Here is a 17,468-nt window from a genome sequence, read left to right as displayed (position 1 = left end):
GCAATAGAATGCTTAGTAGCACGCTGTGCGTGTCTTTGCTTGGCAAATCGGCCCTCTCTCCTCTTCCAACCGAAGGCGGTCAGCAGAAGCGGGTAAAGGTGCTCGCTTTGGGAATCGCGGTTGCAACTCTCTCGCGGCTCCCAGATGCAGCCTCGCGCACGTGCAACCAAAGGGGTTTAGGAGGAGAAAGAAAGAAAGCTCGCTTGGCACCACGCATGTGTTGATCTCCGCTGCAGCAGCGGCGGAGGCAGCAGCAGTATCCGCACCAGCCCCGTATGCGTCGTTTCCACTTTGACCTCCGACTTAATCTGCATCGAGGCAGAAGCTTTTCTTGCGCTCTCGCGCCCCCTCCCGTTGCGCGCAATCCTTCCTCTGCCCGCCCCCTGCGCGCATCTCCCCAGCCCCCTCTCTGTGATGGATTGTGTGGGATTCTTCTCCTTCCTCCCCCTTTGCCTGTTCCAGTAGTGTGTGTACGTGTGATCCTCGCCTCCTCCCCCCCTCACCTCGACCCCTTTCTCCCAATTCTCTAAATTTGGAAGCTGCTGCTGTTGCGCTAGCCGTAGCAGATGCTTGGATCCGCCAAGGGGTTCGCGAGGATCTGATTTTTATATCTCTCTCTCCCCCCCACCCTCCCCCGATAGCAAATCACCGAATATTAATTCAGCAGCTGGGAAAGAGCGAGAGCGAGCGAGCGCAATGTATCATCCTACTGGCGGGACCTGGTAACAGGAGGGAGGGGGGCCTCGCCATCACCCCCACCCCTACAGATCACTAAATAAAGAAGGGGACGGATCCGTCGGCAACCGAGAGGAAAAAGGGGGCGGGAAAGTGTGTGGGGTTGAGGGGGGGAGAGGGAGAGAGAGAGAGAGAGGGAAGGGGAGAGAGAGAAAGAGGGAGAGGATGAGTCCTCGAAATCCGCCCAGCCAAGGCAGCCTTTCAGTGCTGGATGCAGCGTCTCCTCTCAAAATGATGGTGCGGGCGCTGCTCCTCTTTTCGCTCATCCAGGGGTAAGCTGTGCTTTCTGTTTGCTACCGCGGGCTGGGGGTAGGCTGTTGGGGTGGGGGGTGGGGGTGATGGAGGGGGAGGGGGGAAGAAGATGCCGATTATAAATGCACAGGGCTGCAGAGGAACCCCTGCGTTTTCCCTCCCCCCCCCTTCCTAGATCTATTCCCAACCATCACGATGAACATATTCTTTTCGGCTTTGCTGCGCTGGGAATCCAGGGCCCTCAGCGTGGATTTAAGCGGGCGCGGGGGGGGGGGTGTCGGTGAGATCTGGGGTGGGGAGAGAGGCGTCATTCCCATGAAGGTTTCCCCTCCCTCCCTGCAGTTTATCGGCTGTTTCCGCGCAAGGAATGGTACGGGAGAGCCTAATGGGGAGGACAGCACGGGCAGCTTCTCGAATGGGCAGCCATAGCGGCGGGGCTGGGTGGTTCGGGTTTTTGGCATTATTCTGGGTAGTGCTCTGCGCTGGCGTGGTTCCCCATCCCCCTGCTGGGCCGTAGGGCTTCTCACAGACCCCCCACACTCGCCAAAAAAATGCTGTCCCTGCCTGGCAAGGCTCCCCGTTCCCCGGAGCCGGGAGTGATGGCATGCAGAAGCCAGCATCTCCCTCTCGCCCGATGACAGTTTATCGCTCTCTTCGGCAAATATTTACACTGACGTTGCAATGGGTGTATCGCTTTCGCAGGGGCGCCGTCAGCTGCACTATACATGCGAGCTGTGTGATTACATATGCATATGTGTGTTTTCTGTGCACTGAACGTCATGGTACGTAAGAAAATAGGTTGTAGAGAAAGGATGCTGTGGGGGATGGAATAGGAAAGGATGGTTCCTGTGGTGCATAAGCACTGGGCTGCTGAACGAGGCGTTTTGAGATTTTGTGTACCGTGCGTTTTATAGCAGGTTTGCATCCCAAAGTAGCAAAGCATTGCCAACTGCTCAGCCATTCATGCCCCCCGACTGCTTTCCGTGGTAGTGACACAAGCTCGATTTCCGTGGGTGCATGAAGGCAAAGAGGCGCCTCCTCCCCTTTGTTATAATATTTGGCAACAGGAGAGCAGAGGCAATGCTTTACGTTCTTCTCTGGCTGGCTTCCCTTCCCCTTTACCTGCCATATTGAAAAACAGAACCAGTGTGATGCTTGGAGAAATGGCCAAGCTCACAACGTGCTGCTCCAGAACTAAAATTTTTTTCATTTCAACTTCTAGATAGGGGAAGGTGGGGAGTGTAGTCTTATAAATAACATGCTTAACAAGTCTTGTTTTACTTTGCTCATTTGCATCCTCTTAAAATGTGGGGAAACCTGAAATAGAAATGGGAACGTTAGTAATAAATTCAACAATGGGACAGATTTGGTGGAGGGGAACTTATGTTTTTGTAAAAACAAGAAGTGTTTATAATCTTGTGTTTGGTTTCCTAAAGTATTATATTTCAAGCAGGGATATTCAGGTATCAGGGCCTTAAACCAACATTGTGGTCCATAGGAGCTAACTCCTAGGGTTCATGAAAGCTTTGCCCACCACAATAAAATATTAGAGGGGGCCAGGTCCCCACACAGTTGATGGGTATTCCCAGTCAAATTACGTGTATGATCATCATGTGATCAATTATGTGGGGCAGGGCTTACCTGGGCCCCCATAATATTTTATTCAAGTTGGCACCCTTGCTGTGGTCTATCTTTTGGTTTGGAGGCCTGTATTTGTTTCCTTTAGGGCAGGGGTCAGCAACCTTTTTCAGCAGGGGGCTGGTCCACCGTCCCTCAGACCATATGGTGGGCCGGACTATATTTTGGGGTAAAAAATGAACGAATTCCTATGCCCCACCAATAACCCAGATAACCCAGAGATGCATTTTAAATAAAAGCACATGTTCTACTGATGTAAAAACACCAGGCAGGCCCCACAAATAACTCAGAGATGCATTATAAATAAAAGGACACATTCTACTCATGTAAAAAAACACTGATTCCCGGACCATCTGCGGGCCAGATTGAGAAGGCGATTGGGCCAGATCCAGCCCCCGGGCCTTAGGTTGCCTAACCCTGCTTTAGGGTGCCTAGTGCTATTTCCCCCTCCTTCCTCTCTTTTTCTCTCCCCTTTTCTATGTTTGAAAATGCAGGGGGGTGAGCTCAAGAGTTCCATCTTGCCTGTTACTGAAACATATTAATGAAATGAAGGTGCGATGGCTGTTTCTGCAGACATTTCAAACTTATTCCATCTGTCCTCCTGACAGAGGTAGTCAATGTAATGGCCAGATGTTTGTAAGCTACAATTCCTGCCAACCTTACCATTGCCCATGTTGGCCAGGTATCATGGGAGGTCAACCACATCGGGAAGGAACCCTGTTTTTGACCCATACAAATCTGAAATCCGCCATATCTGAGAACTAGGCCTCACATTGAGGCCACCATCAATTTCATTCATGGGGGAAATGAAACTGTACAAATCTTAAGGGTTGCTAGCATTCCTTCCCCATGGGGTTTTGAAATATGCTTTAGCAAAACAAAACAGCAGAAATGTGTATGAAAATTGTTCTCCCTGGTCCTGTTACCTTGGCAAATGAGGTAGCCATTTGCAATTTCCCTTTGAAACTTCACAGCAGGTCTGCACAGTGTTAGGTACATTTTTTTTTAAAAAAGGTGTTAAAACACAAACATAATGAGCAGAAAACTGTAGTTTTGTCATATTACCATTCTAGATTTGCTTTTCATTGTTAAAGGTCTAAAATACATGAATGTAGGTGCCAGGCAAGCCTTTTTGGGGAGGGAGTTGTCCCCTGCACTTGAGAAGGGTTCCTCTCCTCCCCAGTCTCCATCTGCCCCACCACACCCAGTCAAGGCACCTACATAATGGCCCTCAGATGATTATCTCAGTAAACTGGAAGGTTGATATGAGAATAGGCATAACTTCAGGTATCCAAGTTTCAAATTTTAGAGGGCAACACACCAACACTCAGAAATGGATTGGGAGCCTGGCAACTCTTTAAGCTATTGCCACGAAGGAAGCTACTGTTAAGGAAGCAAGCAATGGTTAGCCAACACAGATTTTTATTATTTTAAATTGGTGGTTGTGATGGGGAAAGTCATGGGAAACAGTTGCAACAGCCATAATTCAAAGCATGGATTCAGTCTGTGTTTACCTTGTCCTCAATTCCAGGGATAGCACTCAGATTTCTATTGGATGTTTGTGTGTAGAGCAGTGTGGAAGCAGTCTTCCAATAAACCTTGTGAAGTAAAGGGACCATGAGAAAAGAAGTGTTAGTAATTTGCTCTTTCTACCTTTGTTTTGAGGTCAGGATGTTTATGCAAACTGCCCATCCTCTTCAAAGTTTCCCATGTGTACTTTAAGAGTGCAGAATATGAGGCTTAGGTGATGCACCCTCTCGTCTGAGTGATCGGCTCCCTACCAGAGGTCGACTATTGCTGTGGGGGTGCTGTGACTGAGTGCAGTTAGCCAGGAAGGATCATAGCCTTTGTTGGTATCAGGGTGTGGGAAACTGGTTTTGGGGGCTATGTTTTTCGACTCTCCACTGAGTTCAATGGAAGTTTTTTCATTCATATTATACTGTGCATTTATCTACATAATTTTAGACTTGCACAGGGCCTGGGAACAGATTCTGGCCTTTAGCATTCAAGCTAAGCCTGCTCCTCCCTCGACATGTCCCTGTGCACTCCATCTTCAGCCCCTCCAGTGATCGGGATACTTCAACATAACATTACAGCAGAATACCCTTGATTTTACCATGGTGTCAGATCCCCAGGTGGTGGCATATTGCTACAATCCACTAGTGTAGGGAACTTGCACCAAATCCTAAAGATATCCAGCCAGCGCCCCTTGAATTGCAGCTTTAGTACTCAAAAGTTCTATATAACTTTTGTGAAAGTAATGCAATTTTTTTTTAGTTCTGTGGGGACATGGTGTGTGTGTGTGAGAGAGATTTTTGAGGTAGAGTTATAATTGCCTTTTCTTAAGTTAGTGTTTCAGTTGCAGAGCTTACCTCTTAAACTCAAAATGGTAATGTTTTGTGCCTAGGAAAATTTGATTTCTGCCCACCTTGTTGAAAACCTCTATTGTAATGGACTGGATTAGTGCCATGGGCACCACTAAAACTGCATGTGACATAAGCAACATGACTCTTCCATTGATGTCAGTACTGCTTCAAGTACCTTTTAAATGTTTAATTTATAAATTTCTTTTTGAAAGCCGAGCCACTCACCTGCTGTGCCACTCATCTGAAGGAGCATTCATCCAACTGTTTAGACAAAGCAAAAGGTGGCATACACTGGCAAAGCTATTCCTCCCCTGAAGCCATGGTCCTTCTGCTCCATGACCACCTCCGGATCCCTCTCACATGTGTAGAGGCGTCATTGTCTGACTTCAAACCATGTGCTGTAGGCACTGGGAAGCAGGGGCATTTGTTTCTTTGCTTCAAAGTGTCTCCAAATCTTGGCAAGAAGGTTGAGCCCCTTCTCAACCCAAAGTTCTCTACTAGTACCAGAAAGGATGGGAGAGCCACTGTGTTGCTTCCATCATGATGCTTGGTGCTTTTCCTCGCCCCCAATTTCTCTGAGATGCACAGAGAATGTAAGGAAGGTTTGCACTGGGCTAACAGGGGCAGATAGTTGGCAAAAAGAGATTGTAGTCACTGCTGTCCACCTGGCAACCACAGTTGTGGGTCCTTTGTCTTAATCATACCACACGAGTGTGAATTATATGAGAATCACATGGGACTGACATATGATGTGATTACTTCCTATGCCAGAGTCACCAGCCTGCCCTTTTCGCCTGTTCCATGTGATTTATGCGTATGTGTGTGATGCTGCAGCATGGGTACAATCTTCTTGCAAGTGGTTTGCATGCCACAATGGCAACCTATTAATTAGATCTAAATGTGTGGAGGACAGCAACCAAAATTTGCTCCTAATGCACAGGTTGTAGAACAGAATGTAGGACTGTGATCCTATACTCGGCGCAACTGCCTTTCTTACATTGGTTAAATTTCTTTGGCAGTTCTGTAAGTTGAACTAAACTCTACACAGCATGAGAGATATTCTTCAGTGTCAATGTGGTGAGATTTAAAGAAAGGGTCTGGCTCTGATACAAGTCATTATTATAATAGCATATACCAATTTACATATAACTAAAATAGTCCCATATAATCAGAATTGAAGCAGTATCATGAAAGTGAAAGTTAGTCAGTTACAGCACAATCTTAACCAGAAACAGAAATGAATGGATCACAGGAGCAAGTCGTACTTGCATAAATAATATGTATGCATAGGCTTTAAAATCTTCATATGTGCTATGTGTAGATGACACTATGTCTCCCTTTGGCACCTGTCAGGATTGGCCTGTGAGAAGCAGCCTGGGGTGTCCAGAAAATGGGAACCTGGAGCAATGGAACAAGCCAGTAGTTAGAACCAAAGGACAAATGAGCCAGGATTGAGAAGGAAGCCAGAAGTCAGGACCAGGACAACTAAAAAATACAGGGATGTGCCAGAGTTTGAAAACAAAACACCATTGCTGTTCAGGCAAGGAAGTCCTCTTACACTTGTTCCCATCCAGGAGGATCCAACAGCCAATATGGGTGGGCAGAGTCAGCCCAGGAATGCTAAACTGTCAATGCAGAGGTTTCAACATGCAGTTCGGTGGCTCACCGCAAAGCCTCCCAGTTCAAGCACTAGCCTCTCTTGACAGTACCTCATCACTTGACCAAACTTGCCAGAGCTATGAGGAATCCTCAAACTTTTGGGGTTTGAACTTTAGCAACTGCTCACTGAAGATCAGATTCATGTGTCATATTAACAAAGAACCAAATGGGATTTGAGAAAATTATACCAATTGTACTTCTTACCATTGTTCACATAAATGATCCTATTGTTAAGAAATATTTCTGAAGGGTTTCTTTGGAATGTGATTATCTGAGGTGATGAATTAAAGTGCCCTGCTTTCATTTGTTTTCTACCTTTTTAATGACCACTTTTTGCATTAAAGCCTGCCCCCCCCCCCAATAAATAAATCTTGGCTATGCCCATGGGGCTGGCTGGGATGGAACTTATTTCTGAAGCGACATGATAAGATGTAAGCTCATTGGAGGAACTATGATTTACACAAATGCTACATCTATGGGTAGGTCTAAGACACCCTCCATTTCTAGACATTTTCCTTTTCCTACTTCTATTTCTGAATGGGATTGAAGGGATTTATGCACAGAAGTTCTTTTTTAGGATACATTGTCTTTCTTTATAGCAGCAGTCACAAAAGCAAACCAACATCTCCAAAAGGTCCAGTTCTTCAGCATGCAAAAAAGTGAGCTATGGTTGAGTCAGGTGGGTTTCTCCATGGAGGGAATTGTATAGTGCCAGGATAGAAAAGGACTTGCCTCTTGCATTCAAATGTTAGATATGGTCCAGGTTCTCTTGGGCTGATCTCTGTGCACTGAAGGTTACATACAGAAGAAAGTAACAAGGTCTCAGGCAGTTTAGGACTTTTAAGGTAAAGATGTGTGTTTCTTAAGCAAGAAGACAGCTTGGCACAGGCCTATATTCCGGTAATGGATGTGAGAATGACTGTGCACACCTGCAGTAGGGAAGACACTCCTGTAACAGCAAAAACTGCCTTAAACTGAGTTGGCCATTGACTCAGCTAGCTCAGTATTCTCTACATGTCTGGAAACTATATTCAGTGTTATTCATTTTGAAGAACTATACCGGTACACCTGGTCACAAGGATATAATGCTTTCTAACCATATCTGCTTTTGAATGTATATTTTCAAGTTCTTACTCTATGTGGTTGCTCAACCTCACCTCCTGCCCGTTCTAAATTAAAAAAGCAGTGATGGATAACAGGCAGGGGCAAGCTCATGAATGACATCCCAGTTGCCACAGTTTCAGTGAGAGGGGACCTTCACTGAGAGAATTAAACAGTCACGAAGAGCATCTGCTTTAAATGAAGGTCTCACTTTCTCTCTCTGGCATCTCCTGGTAGGGATAGCAAATGCTCCTGCCAACAGATGGACCAATGGTCTGGCTTATATAAGGCAGCTTTCTACGTTCCTTTCAATGTACCTGCCATTTACTAGTAAGGTGTAAGGCAGCATTTAATTTTACCTATTCAGTTACTTATTGCCCCACACCTTCCTCATCCTGTTCTTTGTTCATTGTGTTTGGAGAACAATGGATGGGCTCTGCCTTAATTTTTACCTTTCAGTGATGATGATGATGATGAATTGTGTTGTTTATTAATTTTAATTTAGCTAGCACATGTTTGGTTGCTTGGTTCTGTTTGAGTAGTACTGAAAACTGCTCTGGGATAGACATTATGTAGGGTAGGATATCAGTGCTTCATATCTATACAGTATATCTATATCTATATCTATATCTATATCTATATCTATATCTATATCTATATCTATATCTATATCTATATCTATATCATCTATATCTATATCATCTATATCTATATCTATATCTATACAGAGAGAGGGGGGGTGTATGCAACACTGCTGTTCCACTCCTGCAGCAGAACTTCCCCTTTCTCTCCCTTATACTCCCTCAGACATCCTCAAAATCTGCTCCAGAGGGTTGGGGGTCCTACAGAGCAGATTTGGGGATTGGGGGAAGAAGAGAAGGAAAGTTCCATTGTCCCAGTGTAAAAGCCACTCACACAACACTGGATACAGCGAACTGACTGGCAGGGGCTCTCTAAGGTTTCAGACAGGAGACTTTCCCAGCCCTACCCAGAGATGGTAGGGATCGAATCTGGGGCCTTTTGCCTGCACCAAAGCCTCTGCTGTGTATATCTTGGTCTTCCTTATTTTTGCTCTCTCCCACCCCCCCCAAACAATTCATTGAGAGAAAGAGGGTGTAAGAGAACGAAACAGCTACTATTTTCAGGGAGCATTTTAATAGGCAGGCAGCAGATGAGACTTTGTTTTTATAGTGTATAGGCACATGTATGCACGCCATAGTTTTTACAATATAAATAGTGTATTCTGGTCATATGAGGCTTTTACTAAGCTGCATCAGAGTATCTTCAGATATAAGCAAAAGTCTGTACTCTCTGGCAGATTGAGGATTAACAACTAAATTGCTGTTCCAGTTGCCCAGTCTTTTAGCATAATGTGAACTTGACAAGTCTTGCTAAATATAAAAGTGTCTGGTAGGTGAATTAATGAGAATGACACATTCATCCTTGTTCAGAATGGTCTTGTTTGACAGTGTCTGAAAATAAAATGGAGAGATACCCAGGCAAAAGAATGTATGTCTGTTCCCATACCCCCTGCCTTCCTTTCATCTCTTGTCATTTTTAAAGTACTCAGATAGCCATGATATATATGTATCATTCATTGAAATGTTTCTATTACATTCCACTGTCTCCACAGCCCTCTTTAACATTAGCTGCATTGGCAAAGCTGGGCATTTCCTCAGTGACACCATCAAAATGGATGTCACCATGGGCAGGGCTCTTGCTGACTGTGATGCTGATGCAGATGAGACAATGGCACCAAGAGAGTGAGAGCAGAGAGACTGGACAAGGGTGAGGACAATGGCAGCTGGAGAGAGGAGTGACTAACTTTAAAGATTCAATGGCATTTGCAGTCCCTTGTACTGTGCATGTTTGAAGCATCCCTTTGATGGATATTTTTCATCTTGGGGGAGGGATCTAGCAACATCTAGCTATCATTAGTCCTAATCCCTTATTAATAAACACCTGAATATCTGAAATTATCTATGAAGAGTTATTAGGACCTATTAATAACTGGTATTTGTTATAGCGCATGCCAGCTTGCAATTCACTTGTAATTCTTAGATTGCAGAAGGCCAATAGGAAAGATTAGAACATTCTGATATTTACATTCCAAGAACAATCAAGCATATTGACCATCTTCAACCTTGTTCCTTGCCATTTATGGATAAATATCAATAAAACTTCTAACACAAGAATTTCTGACACTTACAATACAGTACACCCCAAGGGTAATTTAATGTCTTAACCTAATGGCCAATCAGAACATCAGATTCTTATTATATATCTAAATTTGTAGCTTCATGCTACTGATTCTATTGGTATAGAATTTTCATTCAATCTATCCTGCAAAAAGACTTTTGAATTCTCAACCAAAAGTATATAGGATAAGGAGGCTGTAGTGAAGAGAAAATAGGCTAAACTAGTAAAGTATTTAAGAGCTATTCACTCTAAATGAAAGGAAACCAGTATCTGTAATTGAAAGCTCCCATCCTGATGAAGAACAGGAACTTGCTCCTTAATTGCCCCCTAATTATCAGTAATTCATTAGTAAAAGGTAAAGGTAAAGGACCCCTGGATGGTTATATCTAGTCAAAGGTGACTATAGGGTGCGGCACTCATCACCTTTCTGCCACAGTGGTACCTATTTATCTACCTGCACTGGCGTGCTTTCGAACTGCTAGGTTGGCAGAAGCTGGGAATGAGCAGTGGGAGTTCACCCCATCAAGGGATTCGAACTGCCAACCTTCTGATCGGCAAACCCAAGAGGCTCAGTGGTTTAGACCACAGAGCCACCCATGTAATCAGTAATGCTGGCCTACACAGAACAAGAAGCAGTTAGGAGCAGAGGAAGATATTCCTTCCAAAAGAGGAAGCTTCGATTTAAAGTCATTGTAGACCTGAAAAGCCTCCATTCAATGTTTCCAGTTTTCTTTGCATCTTAAACATTCACACACCCTTCCAAAATCAGGGCTATGAAACACAGGGCAACAGAAAAAACTGAACGCAACTAGTTGACAATGACACCATCTGATTCATAACTAAAAAGTGAGTGAAGAATGGATGGCAATTGCAGGCTCAGTTGCTAGTATGGAAGCAACCAGTCTTTCTTCAGGAATTGGTGGCTAAGCTATGGGTGGATGGGTCAAAACAATAATTGGCTACATGCCTGCCAAGTGGAGGTTATCAAAAGGACAGGAAGGATGGTTCCACTTAACCACACTAGCAGCAAAATGAATAATCCTTCAACCCTGGAAAGCCTGAACCACGTCATGTACAGAACACTGGATGCAAGACCTCTTGCAACTAGCAGCCAATGAGAATATTCTACTCTACAAAGTACATGAAAAGTCAATCTTCCAAAAGAGTTGGAGGGCATTTTTGGAATCCTTCACCAAGTAGTACCCACAACTGGAAGCAGTAAGAGGCACAATGCAGGGAAGGAAACTTCCCCAACTTAATGGATGTTAATCTAAGACAGGCATAGGCAAACTCCAGATGTTTTGGGACTACAACTCCCATCATCCCTAGCTAACAGGGCCAGTGGTCAGGGTTGATGGGAATTGTAGTCCCAAAACATCTGGAGGGCTGGGTTTGCCCATGCCTGATCTAAGACTAATGCAGAACAGTGGCACTCATTTATCCTCAACCTTATTGGGCATGCAAACCTGAACATTGTGTACCGTGCTAAAAAAACCTGAACAACAGAGATGACAATACTGTAGCTAGAGAGAGAGAGCATGAGGTGGGAGGGAGGGAGGGAGGGGGAATAAGGGATTGTACTGTTCTATTGTAATACTGTGAAAATGCTAATAAACCATGGATGATAAAAATTTGCATTTGCTTGCTTCCAGAAAATAGCAATTTCCTGCAGGATCCTGGTAAAAAAACAGGGGACACCACACTATTATTGTTCCCCTTTTCTTAGCCCCTTTCCCCATTTTCACTTCATTCTTTTGATATTTCACCTTCTTTCTGCATTTAGTTTTCACTCTTTGCCCTCAACATCATACAATATCACAATGTTTGATAATATTTACTCATTCCTTCTTTCATCTTTGCTATAGATAGTCCTCTCGCATACACCCCCCCCCCACCAGCACCAAATCGTCCACACCATATGCACATTCATCTGGGGGGAAACTTTGGTTTTCAGCCATTGCTGAGAGGGAGGACTTAGATCTATAAAGTAAGCATATTTTCAAATGAAGTTTTTTCTTTCTCTGATGTATCGATCCAGATGGAGACATACTTCAAATGTACAGCGAAGCTTCTAAGTGCTCCCCTTTCAAAAGCACCTTGTTCTCCCAACAATCAGCGAGTTTCCCCAAAGGAACTTTCAAAAGTACCCTCCAGGTGCAGGATGAGGAGATTTTGGGAAAAGTAGAGAGAAACAAATGCTTTTAGGGTTTCTCTGAATTGAATCCTGTTTATTCAGACTGATTACCCTTGGGAAGCAGATTATAAGAAATGTTGCAAAAAAATTCATAACATTCAAAAACATAATACTGCTTTTTTAAAGAAGAAATTGTTCGGTGGAGCAAAGGTTTCTTTTTAAAGAAAGGAAAAATTACACACACACACACACACACACACACGCGCGCATATTTAGAAATCATATAATAAATCATATAATAAATGAATAAAAAGAGAACCTACTCAAGTGATGCTGACTCCAAACCTCCCCACATATGCTAAGTAAAAGAATGTAAGTTTTATGACCCCCCTCTCTTCTCTCCCAACCATATACTGTATACAATATTAATGTCTCACATTGAATGTAACTGATCTGTAGAAAAGACTCTATGACCTGAAAATAGAGACAAAGCATATACTTTTGTAACCAAAGAAAATCTGTAATAATTTTTTTTAAAAAAAAATCATCCTCATGTATGCATGGCCAGTATTGATTATTATTTTTGTCATTGGTTTCTTTTCAGTTGATATTAATATTATTGAAACTCATTCATTTTCTTAGACATTTGGAATTAACAGTTTTCTCTCTCTTTTTAGTACTAGATGCAAGTTCCCACTTCAAAATGTAAAAGACATTAGAGTGGCTGCACAGTTAATGAAAATATGATAAACACAATTCTCCATTTCTTTTCTTGAAAGTCATTAAATAATTTTGCATGCAGTCACCTCCGCACATTTTCTAATACAGAAACGGAGCGTGGACAAAAGCTGGGAGCATTAGTAGTAGCTCCTGGAATGGGAGTGTGCATAATTCAGATGTAAAGTAGGAAACACATTTCTGCTGCTTGAAGAGAAAGCCATTATATAATTTGCCTGGTGGCAATAAGGGGGTTCAGATGACTTAATCCACATTGTAAAAGAATATGTATCTGTGTTGTGTGTGTGTGTGTAGATTACATAGGTGCATAGGCAAACTTGGCCCTCCAGATGTTTTGGGACTACAACTCTCATCATCCCTAGCTAACAGGACCAGTGGTCAGAGATGATGGGTGTTGTAGTCCCAAAATAGCTGGAGGGCCAAGTTTGCCTATGCCTGGGGCTAACCCTGCCCTCACTGCCAAATGCTTGGCAGCCATGCCCTCACTATCCATGTGTCTAGAAGGCTTTTATGTGCATAGCAGCATTCGTGTGTAAGACTCCTCATAGAATGTTCTAATTTGCCCCTTTAGCATGGAAGAACTTGTTGGGAAACTGCCAGGGAGATAACGTCCATCATGGCCCCCAAGCCGGAGTTCTGGACGACCATCGGCCTCCCGTAGTCACGCAGATCCAACAGTTAGGGGCACAAAGCCTTTAGAATTCCTAGCCACATTCCTAGGCTGGTGCACCCTCTTTCAGCAGAAAGCACAGTCAAAAGCTTGCATCACAGAAGAGCATAATTTACAGACTTTATTAGCGTTTAACAGAACAAAAGAAAACATGACCGTTCTGTGTCAGCATCTCCGTCCGACTGGCAAAAACGAAAGGAAAATCAGAAAGCATAAACATCCTGTCAACAGGACATGCGCAGACTCTGTTACTCCCCAAAGCCTGCTCCCTTTTAAGGTGGAACGGAAATATCCTAACATCCTCCCCCTTTTCGTGTAACCTGTAGTACCTGTGGTTCAACCCAATTGCAACCTCTGTGTGTAAACCTTAAGTTGTTCTCTGTTAACAACCTTCGACAACAGATCAGCAGGAATTTCATTTCCTGGCATGTAGGACACCTGAATAAGTCCTTTCTGAATACACTCTCTTGCACGATGTAGCTTAATCTGCAAGTACTTGGTTCTCTGCTTGCAACTCTCGGAGTTCAGCAAAGCCAAACAAGATCTATTGTCTTGATACACTTGTATAGGACATTTCACAGACACCCTGATGTCCTTAAACAGTTGCATCAACCATTCACAATCCATGAGTGAAAATGACAGAGCATTGAGTTCTGCTTCACAGGAACTTAGGCTCACTGTTGTTTGCTTCTTGCACAACCAGTCAAACAGGCAGTGGTTGTACATGTAGCATACTCCAGAAGTGCTTGTACCATCCGTGGTGTCACTTCCAAAACTTGCATCTGCAAAGATTTCAAGACCTCCAGTCTTCTGACTGGTGAACCTCAGCCTGTAGTGCATAGTCCCTTTCAAATAGCGGGCTATGCGCTTCAGAGCTTTCCAATCCTGAACCGTAGGATTGTTGGAATGTCTGCTAAGCAGATTACAGCTTACAGCTATGTCAGGTCTTGAACATCTGGCAATGAAGTTCATCTTGCCTAGAATGCATCTGTACAGCGTTGTGTCAGAAAATGCTTCAGCAGTACTGTCTACCTGGTAACCTGTCACCATCGGTGTGTCTGCTGGGTTTGCATCAACCAAATTTAATCTGGTTAACACATCAGCAATTTTCTGTGTTTGGTGTACCAGAAAATTACCTGCTTGGTCCTTCTCCACCTGCAGAGAAAGATAGTTGGATACCTCACCAAGATCCTTCATGTCAAAGTGCTCCTCTAGCTGAGCTAGGGTGCTTTGGTAAAAAGCCTGATTCTTCCAAAACATCAGAAGATCATCAACAAAACATAAACAATACAGTTTGTTTTGCCCCTCCTCCTTGACAAACACACATGGATCAGTTTTGCCCTGGTGAAAACCTAGAGAAAGCAATGTCTCAGTGAGTTTTGTGTTCCAACACCTGGCACTCTGCTTGAGACCATATAAGGATTTCCGCAGTTTACAGACCATTCCCTTCTGTATCTGCATCCCATCAGGTGGAAGCATGTACAGCTCCTCCCCCAAAACCCCGTACAAAAAAGCTGTATTAATGTCATGGTGGGTAACATGCAGTTTCTCCTCCGCAGCGATCTTGAGCATCAGCCGAATGCTCTCATATTTGACTGTGGGAGAATAGGTCTCGTGGTAATCCTGTCCTGGTACCTGTGAAAAACCTCTGGCAACCAATCTGGCTTTGTGTCTGACTACCTTGCCATTCTGGTCTGTCTTGGCCTTGAAGACCCATTTGCTGCCAACCAGTCTCATTCCTGGGACTACCGGTACCAATTCCCAAGTTTGGTTCCTGTTCAAGGAATCAACTTCAGCCTTCATGGCATTAAGCCAAGGCTCAGCATCTTTAGAGGTTAACTCCTGAACCTCTTTGAAGCTTGAAGGTTCCCACACCTTCTCTGAGCTACTAAGAACAGCAGTTGCTGTCTTAGCAAACTCATCAGCATACCTCTTTGGAGGTCTGCCCTTGGTCGCCCTTTCAGATCTGCGTACTAGACGCAAGTCTTCTGGACTCATCTCCTCTTTCTTAGGAGAAAAATGACCAATGGTGAACAGTGGTTCCTCCAGTTCATTGTCAGACGCATCAGATGGTCTGACTGAGGCCTGTGCGCTCTTGTAGTCTGCCGTGTCATCACTGTCACTGACACCAGTAGCAGCAGCAGCGCCGCCCACTGAACTGGAATCCGAACTCTGATCATCATCATCCTCATCATCCTCATCATCATCCTCATCCTCATCACCAGCAGCAGCTTCCTCAGCTTTAGCTGCTTGCTTGACATCACCTTCATCCTCCTCTGGGTAACTCTGGAAAATTCCCACATTTCCCCCCCACTTAGGATTGTACTCAACACTCCTTGTGAACTTAATGGACTTAGAGTCAGTCATCCATACCCTGTATGCACCTTTTTCGTACCCCATGAACAAACCATGTGCCCCACGCTTCCCAAGCTTGTTGGTTTGTTGTGTGCGTACCCACATGTCCGAACCAAAAATTCTCATGTGTTTGGTGTTGGGTTTCTTGCCAAACATCTTCTCATAGGGGGTACAACCAATGGGTGATGACAATCTGCGATTAACGGTGTAAACCAAATTCCCCAGAGCCTCCCCCCAAAACTTATCAGGGAGATTGGCATCATGCAACAAGGTTTTGATTCCTTGCAGCAATGTCTGATTTGCTCTCTCCGCAAGTCCATTCATCCATGGCGATCTGGGCGTTGACATGTCATGCTGGATTCCCTTCTCAGTCAGGAAAGCTTCAAACTGCTGAGAAGTAAACTCCCCACCCCGATCAGTAAAAAAACAAGAAATACGTTTACCGTGCACATTCTCCAACCAAGCACAGAATGCCTTAAACTTTGGAAACGCTTGCGATTTCTGTTCGAGCAAATACACATGAATATACCTGGAAAAAGAATCAATCAGAATCATGAAGTACCTTGCTCCTCCTATAGAGGGCGCAAGTGGTCCAACCAGGTCCGCATGCACTAGCTGGTAGGGTTTGGAAGCCTGCCTGCTAGACTCCTCGCCTTTTGGAGCAACCTTCACCTTGTTCTCTGCACAAGATACACATTTCATGTGAAATTTACAGGGTTTGATGTTCAAACCCTCAACCACCTCTGGCATCTTGGCCAATGCCTTCCAAGAGAGGTGACCAAATCTTCGATGCGCATCATGAATGCAACCTGCATGAAGAACTTTGTTAGTTTGTGCAACACAACAAGAATCAGCATTATTCACAACAGCAGTGTCATCATAAGTTATATGGAACAAACCATCCATAAACTTTGCATGCAAATAGTCCTCTTTGCCTTTACTGATGACACAGACACTCCTCTTGAAGGAAATCTGAAAACCACGCCCAGTAAGCTGTGGGACACTCAACAAGTTGCTCGCTGCTCCTGGAACAAACAGTACACCGCTGATGGTTGTGTGCAAACTTGCAAGTTTCACAGTCCCTTCTCCTGCAATTTTCAACGTCCTTCCATCAGCCAGGTGGATCTCACCTTCCTGAGGCTTGAAGGAGATAAAGAGATGCCTGTCTTTGGAAACGTGGCGGGTGGCACCTAAATCCACAATAAACCTGCCTTTGGCTGTTGGAGCAGTCTTTACAGCAAGCAAACCCTTGTTTTGCAGTGGTGTGGGCTTTTGCAGCTTGCCCCCCTGCTGCTCCTGGCCATCAGACGTGCCTTTAGCCTTTGGTGAAGCAGTGCCAGCAAGCAAAACCTTGCTTTCCACTGGCGTGGGCTTTTGCAGCTTGCCCCCCTGCTTCTGGTCAGCAGACGTGCCTTTAGCCTTTGGTGAAGCTGTGCCAGCAAACAACCCTTCACCCTCCCTCTGCTCCTGGCCATCTGCAGATGTCTGCCTGTATTTACCTTTGCCTTTCCGGCCTCTGCAAAGGCGATGACCTTGGTTCTCACGAGAAACAGAGCTCTCAGCTGCCGACTCCTTGGCTCCCCCTGGAGGCTGGAATGCTGCCTGGGATGACGTGACGGTC

General features: G+C 44.5%; 1 protein-coding gene across 2 annotated transcripts in view; it reads left to right on the top strand.

Annotated features, from left to right (window-relative positions):
- Positions 1–637: 637 nt before the first annotated feature.
- The window catches only part of GABRG2 (gamma-aminobutyric acid type A receptor subunit gamma2), a 65,041-nt gene continuing 48,210 nt past the window's right edge, over positions 638–17,468 (top strand). For both annotated transcript variants that reach the window (XM_081183811.1, XM_081183810.1), the window contains exon 1: positions 638–1,007. In XM_081183811.1, coding sequence (XP_081039937.1) covers positions 901–1,007 — 107 coding nt within the window. In that variant the 5' untranslated portion in view covers positions 638–900. The remainder of the gene's footprint in view (positions 1,008–17,468) is intronic.

Source organism: Podarcis bocagei, assembly GCF_964188305.1.
Source record: "Podarcis bocagei genome assembly, chromosome: 2".
Classification (NCBI taxonomy): Eukaryota; Metazoa; Chordata; class Lepidosauria; order Squamata; family Lacertidae; genus Podarcis; species Podarcis bocagei.
This window is presented reverse-complemented; position numbering and strand designations above follow the sequence as displayed.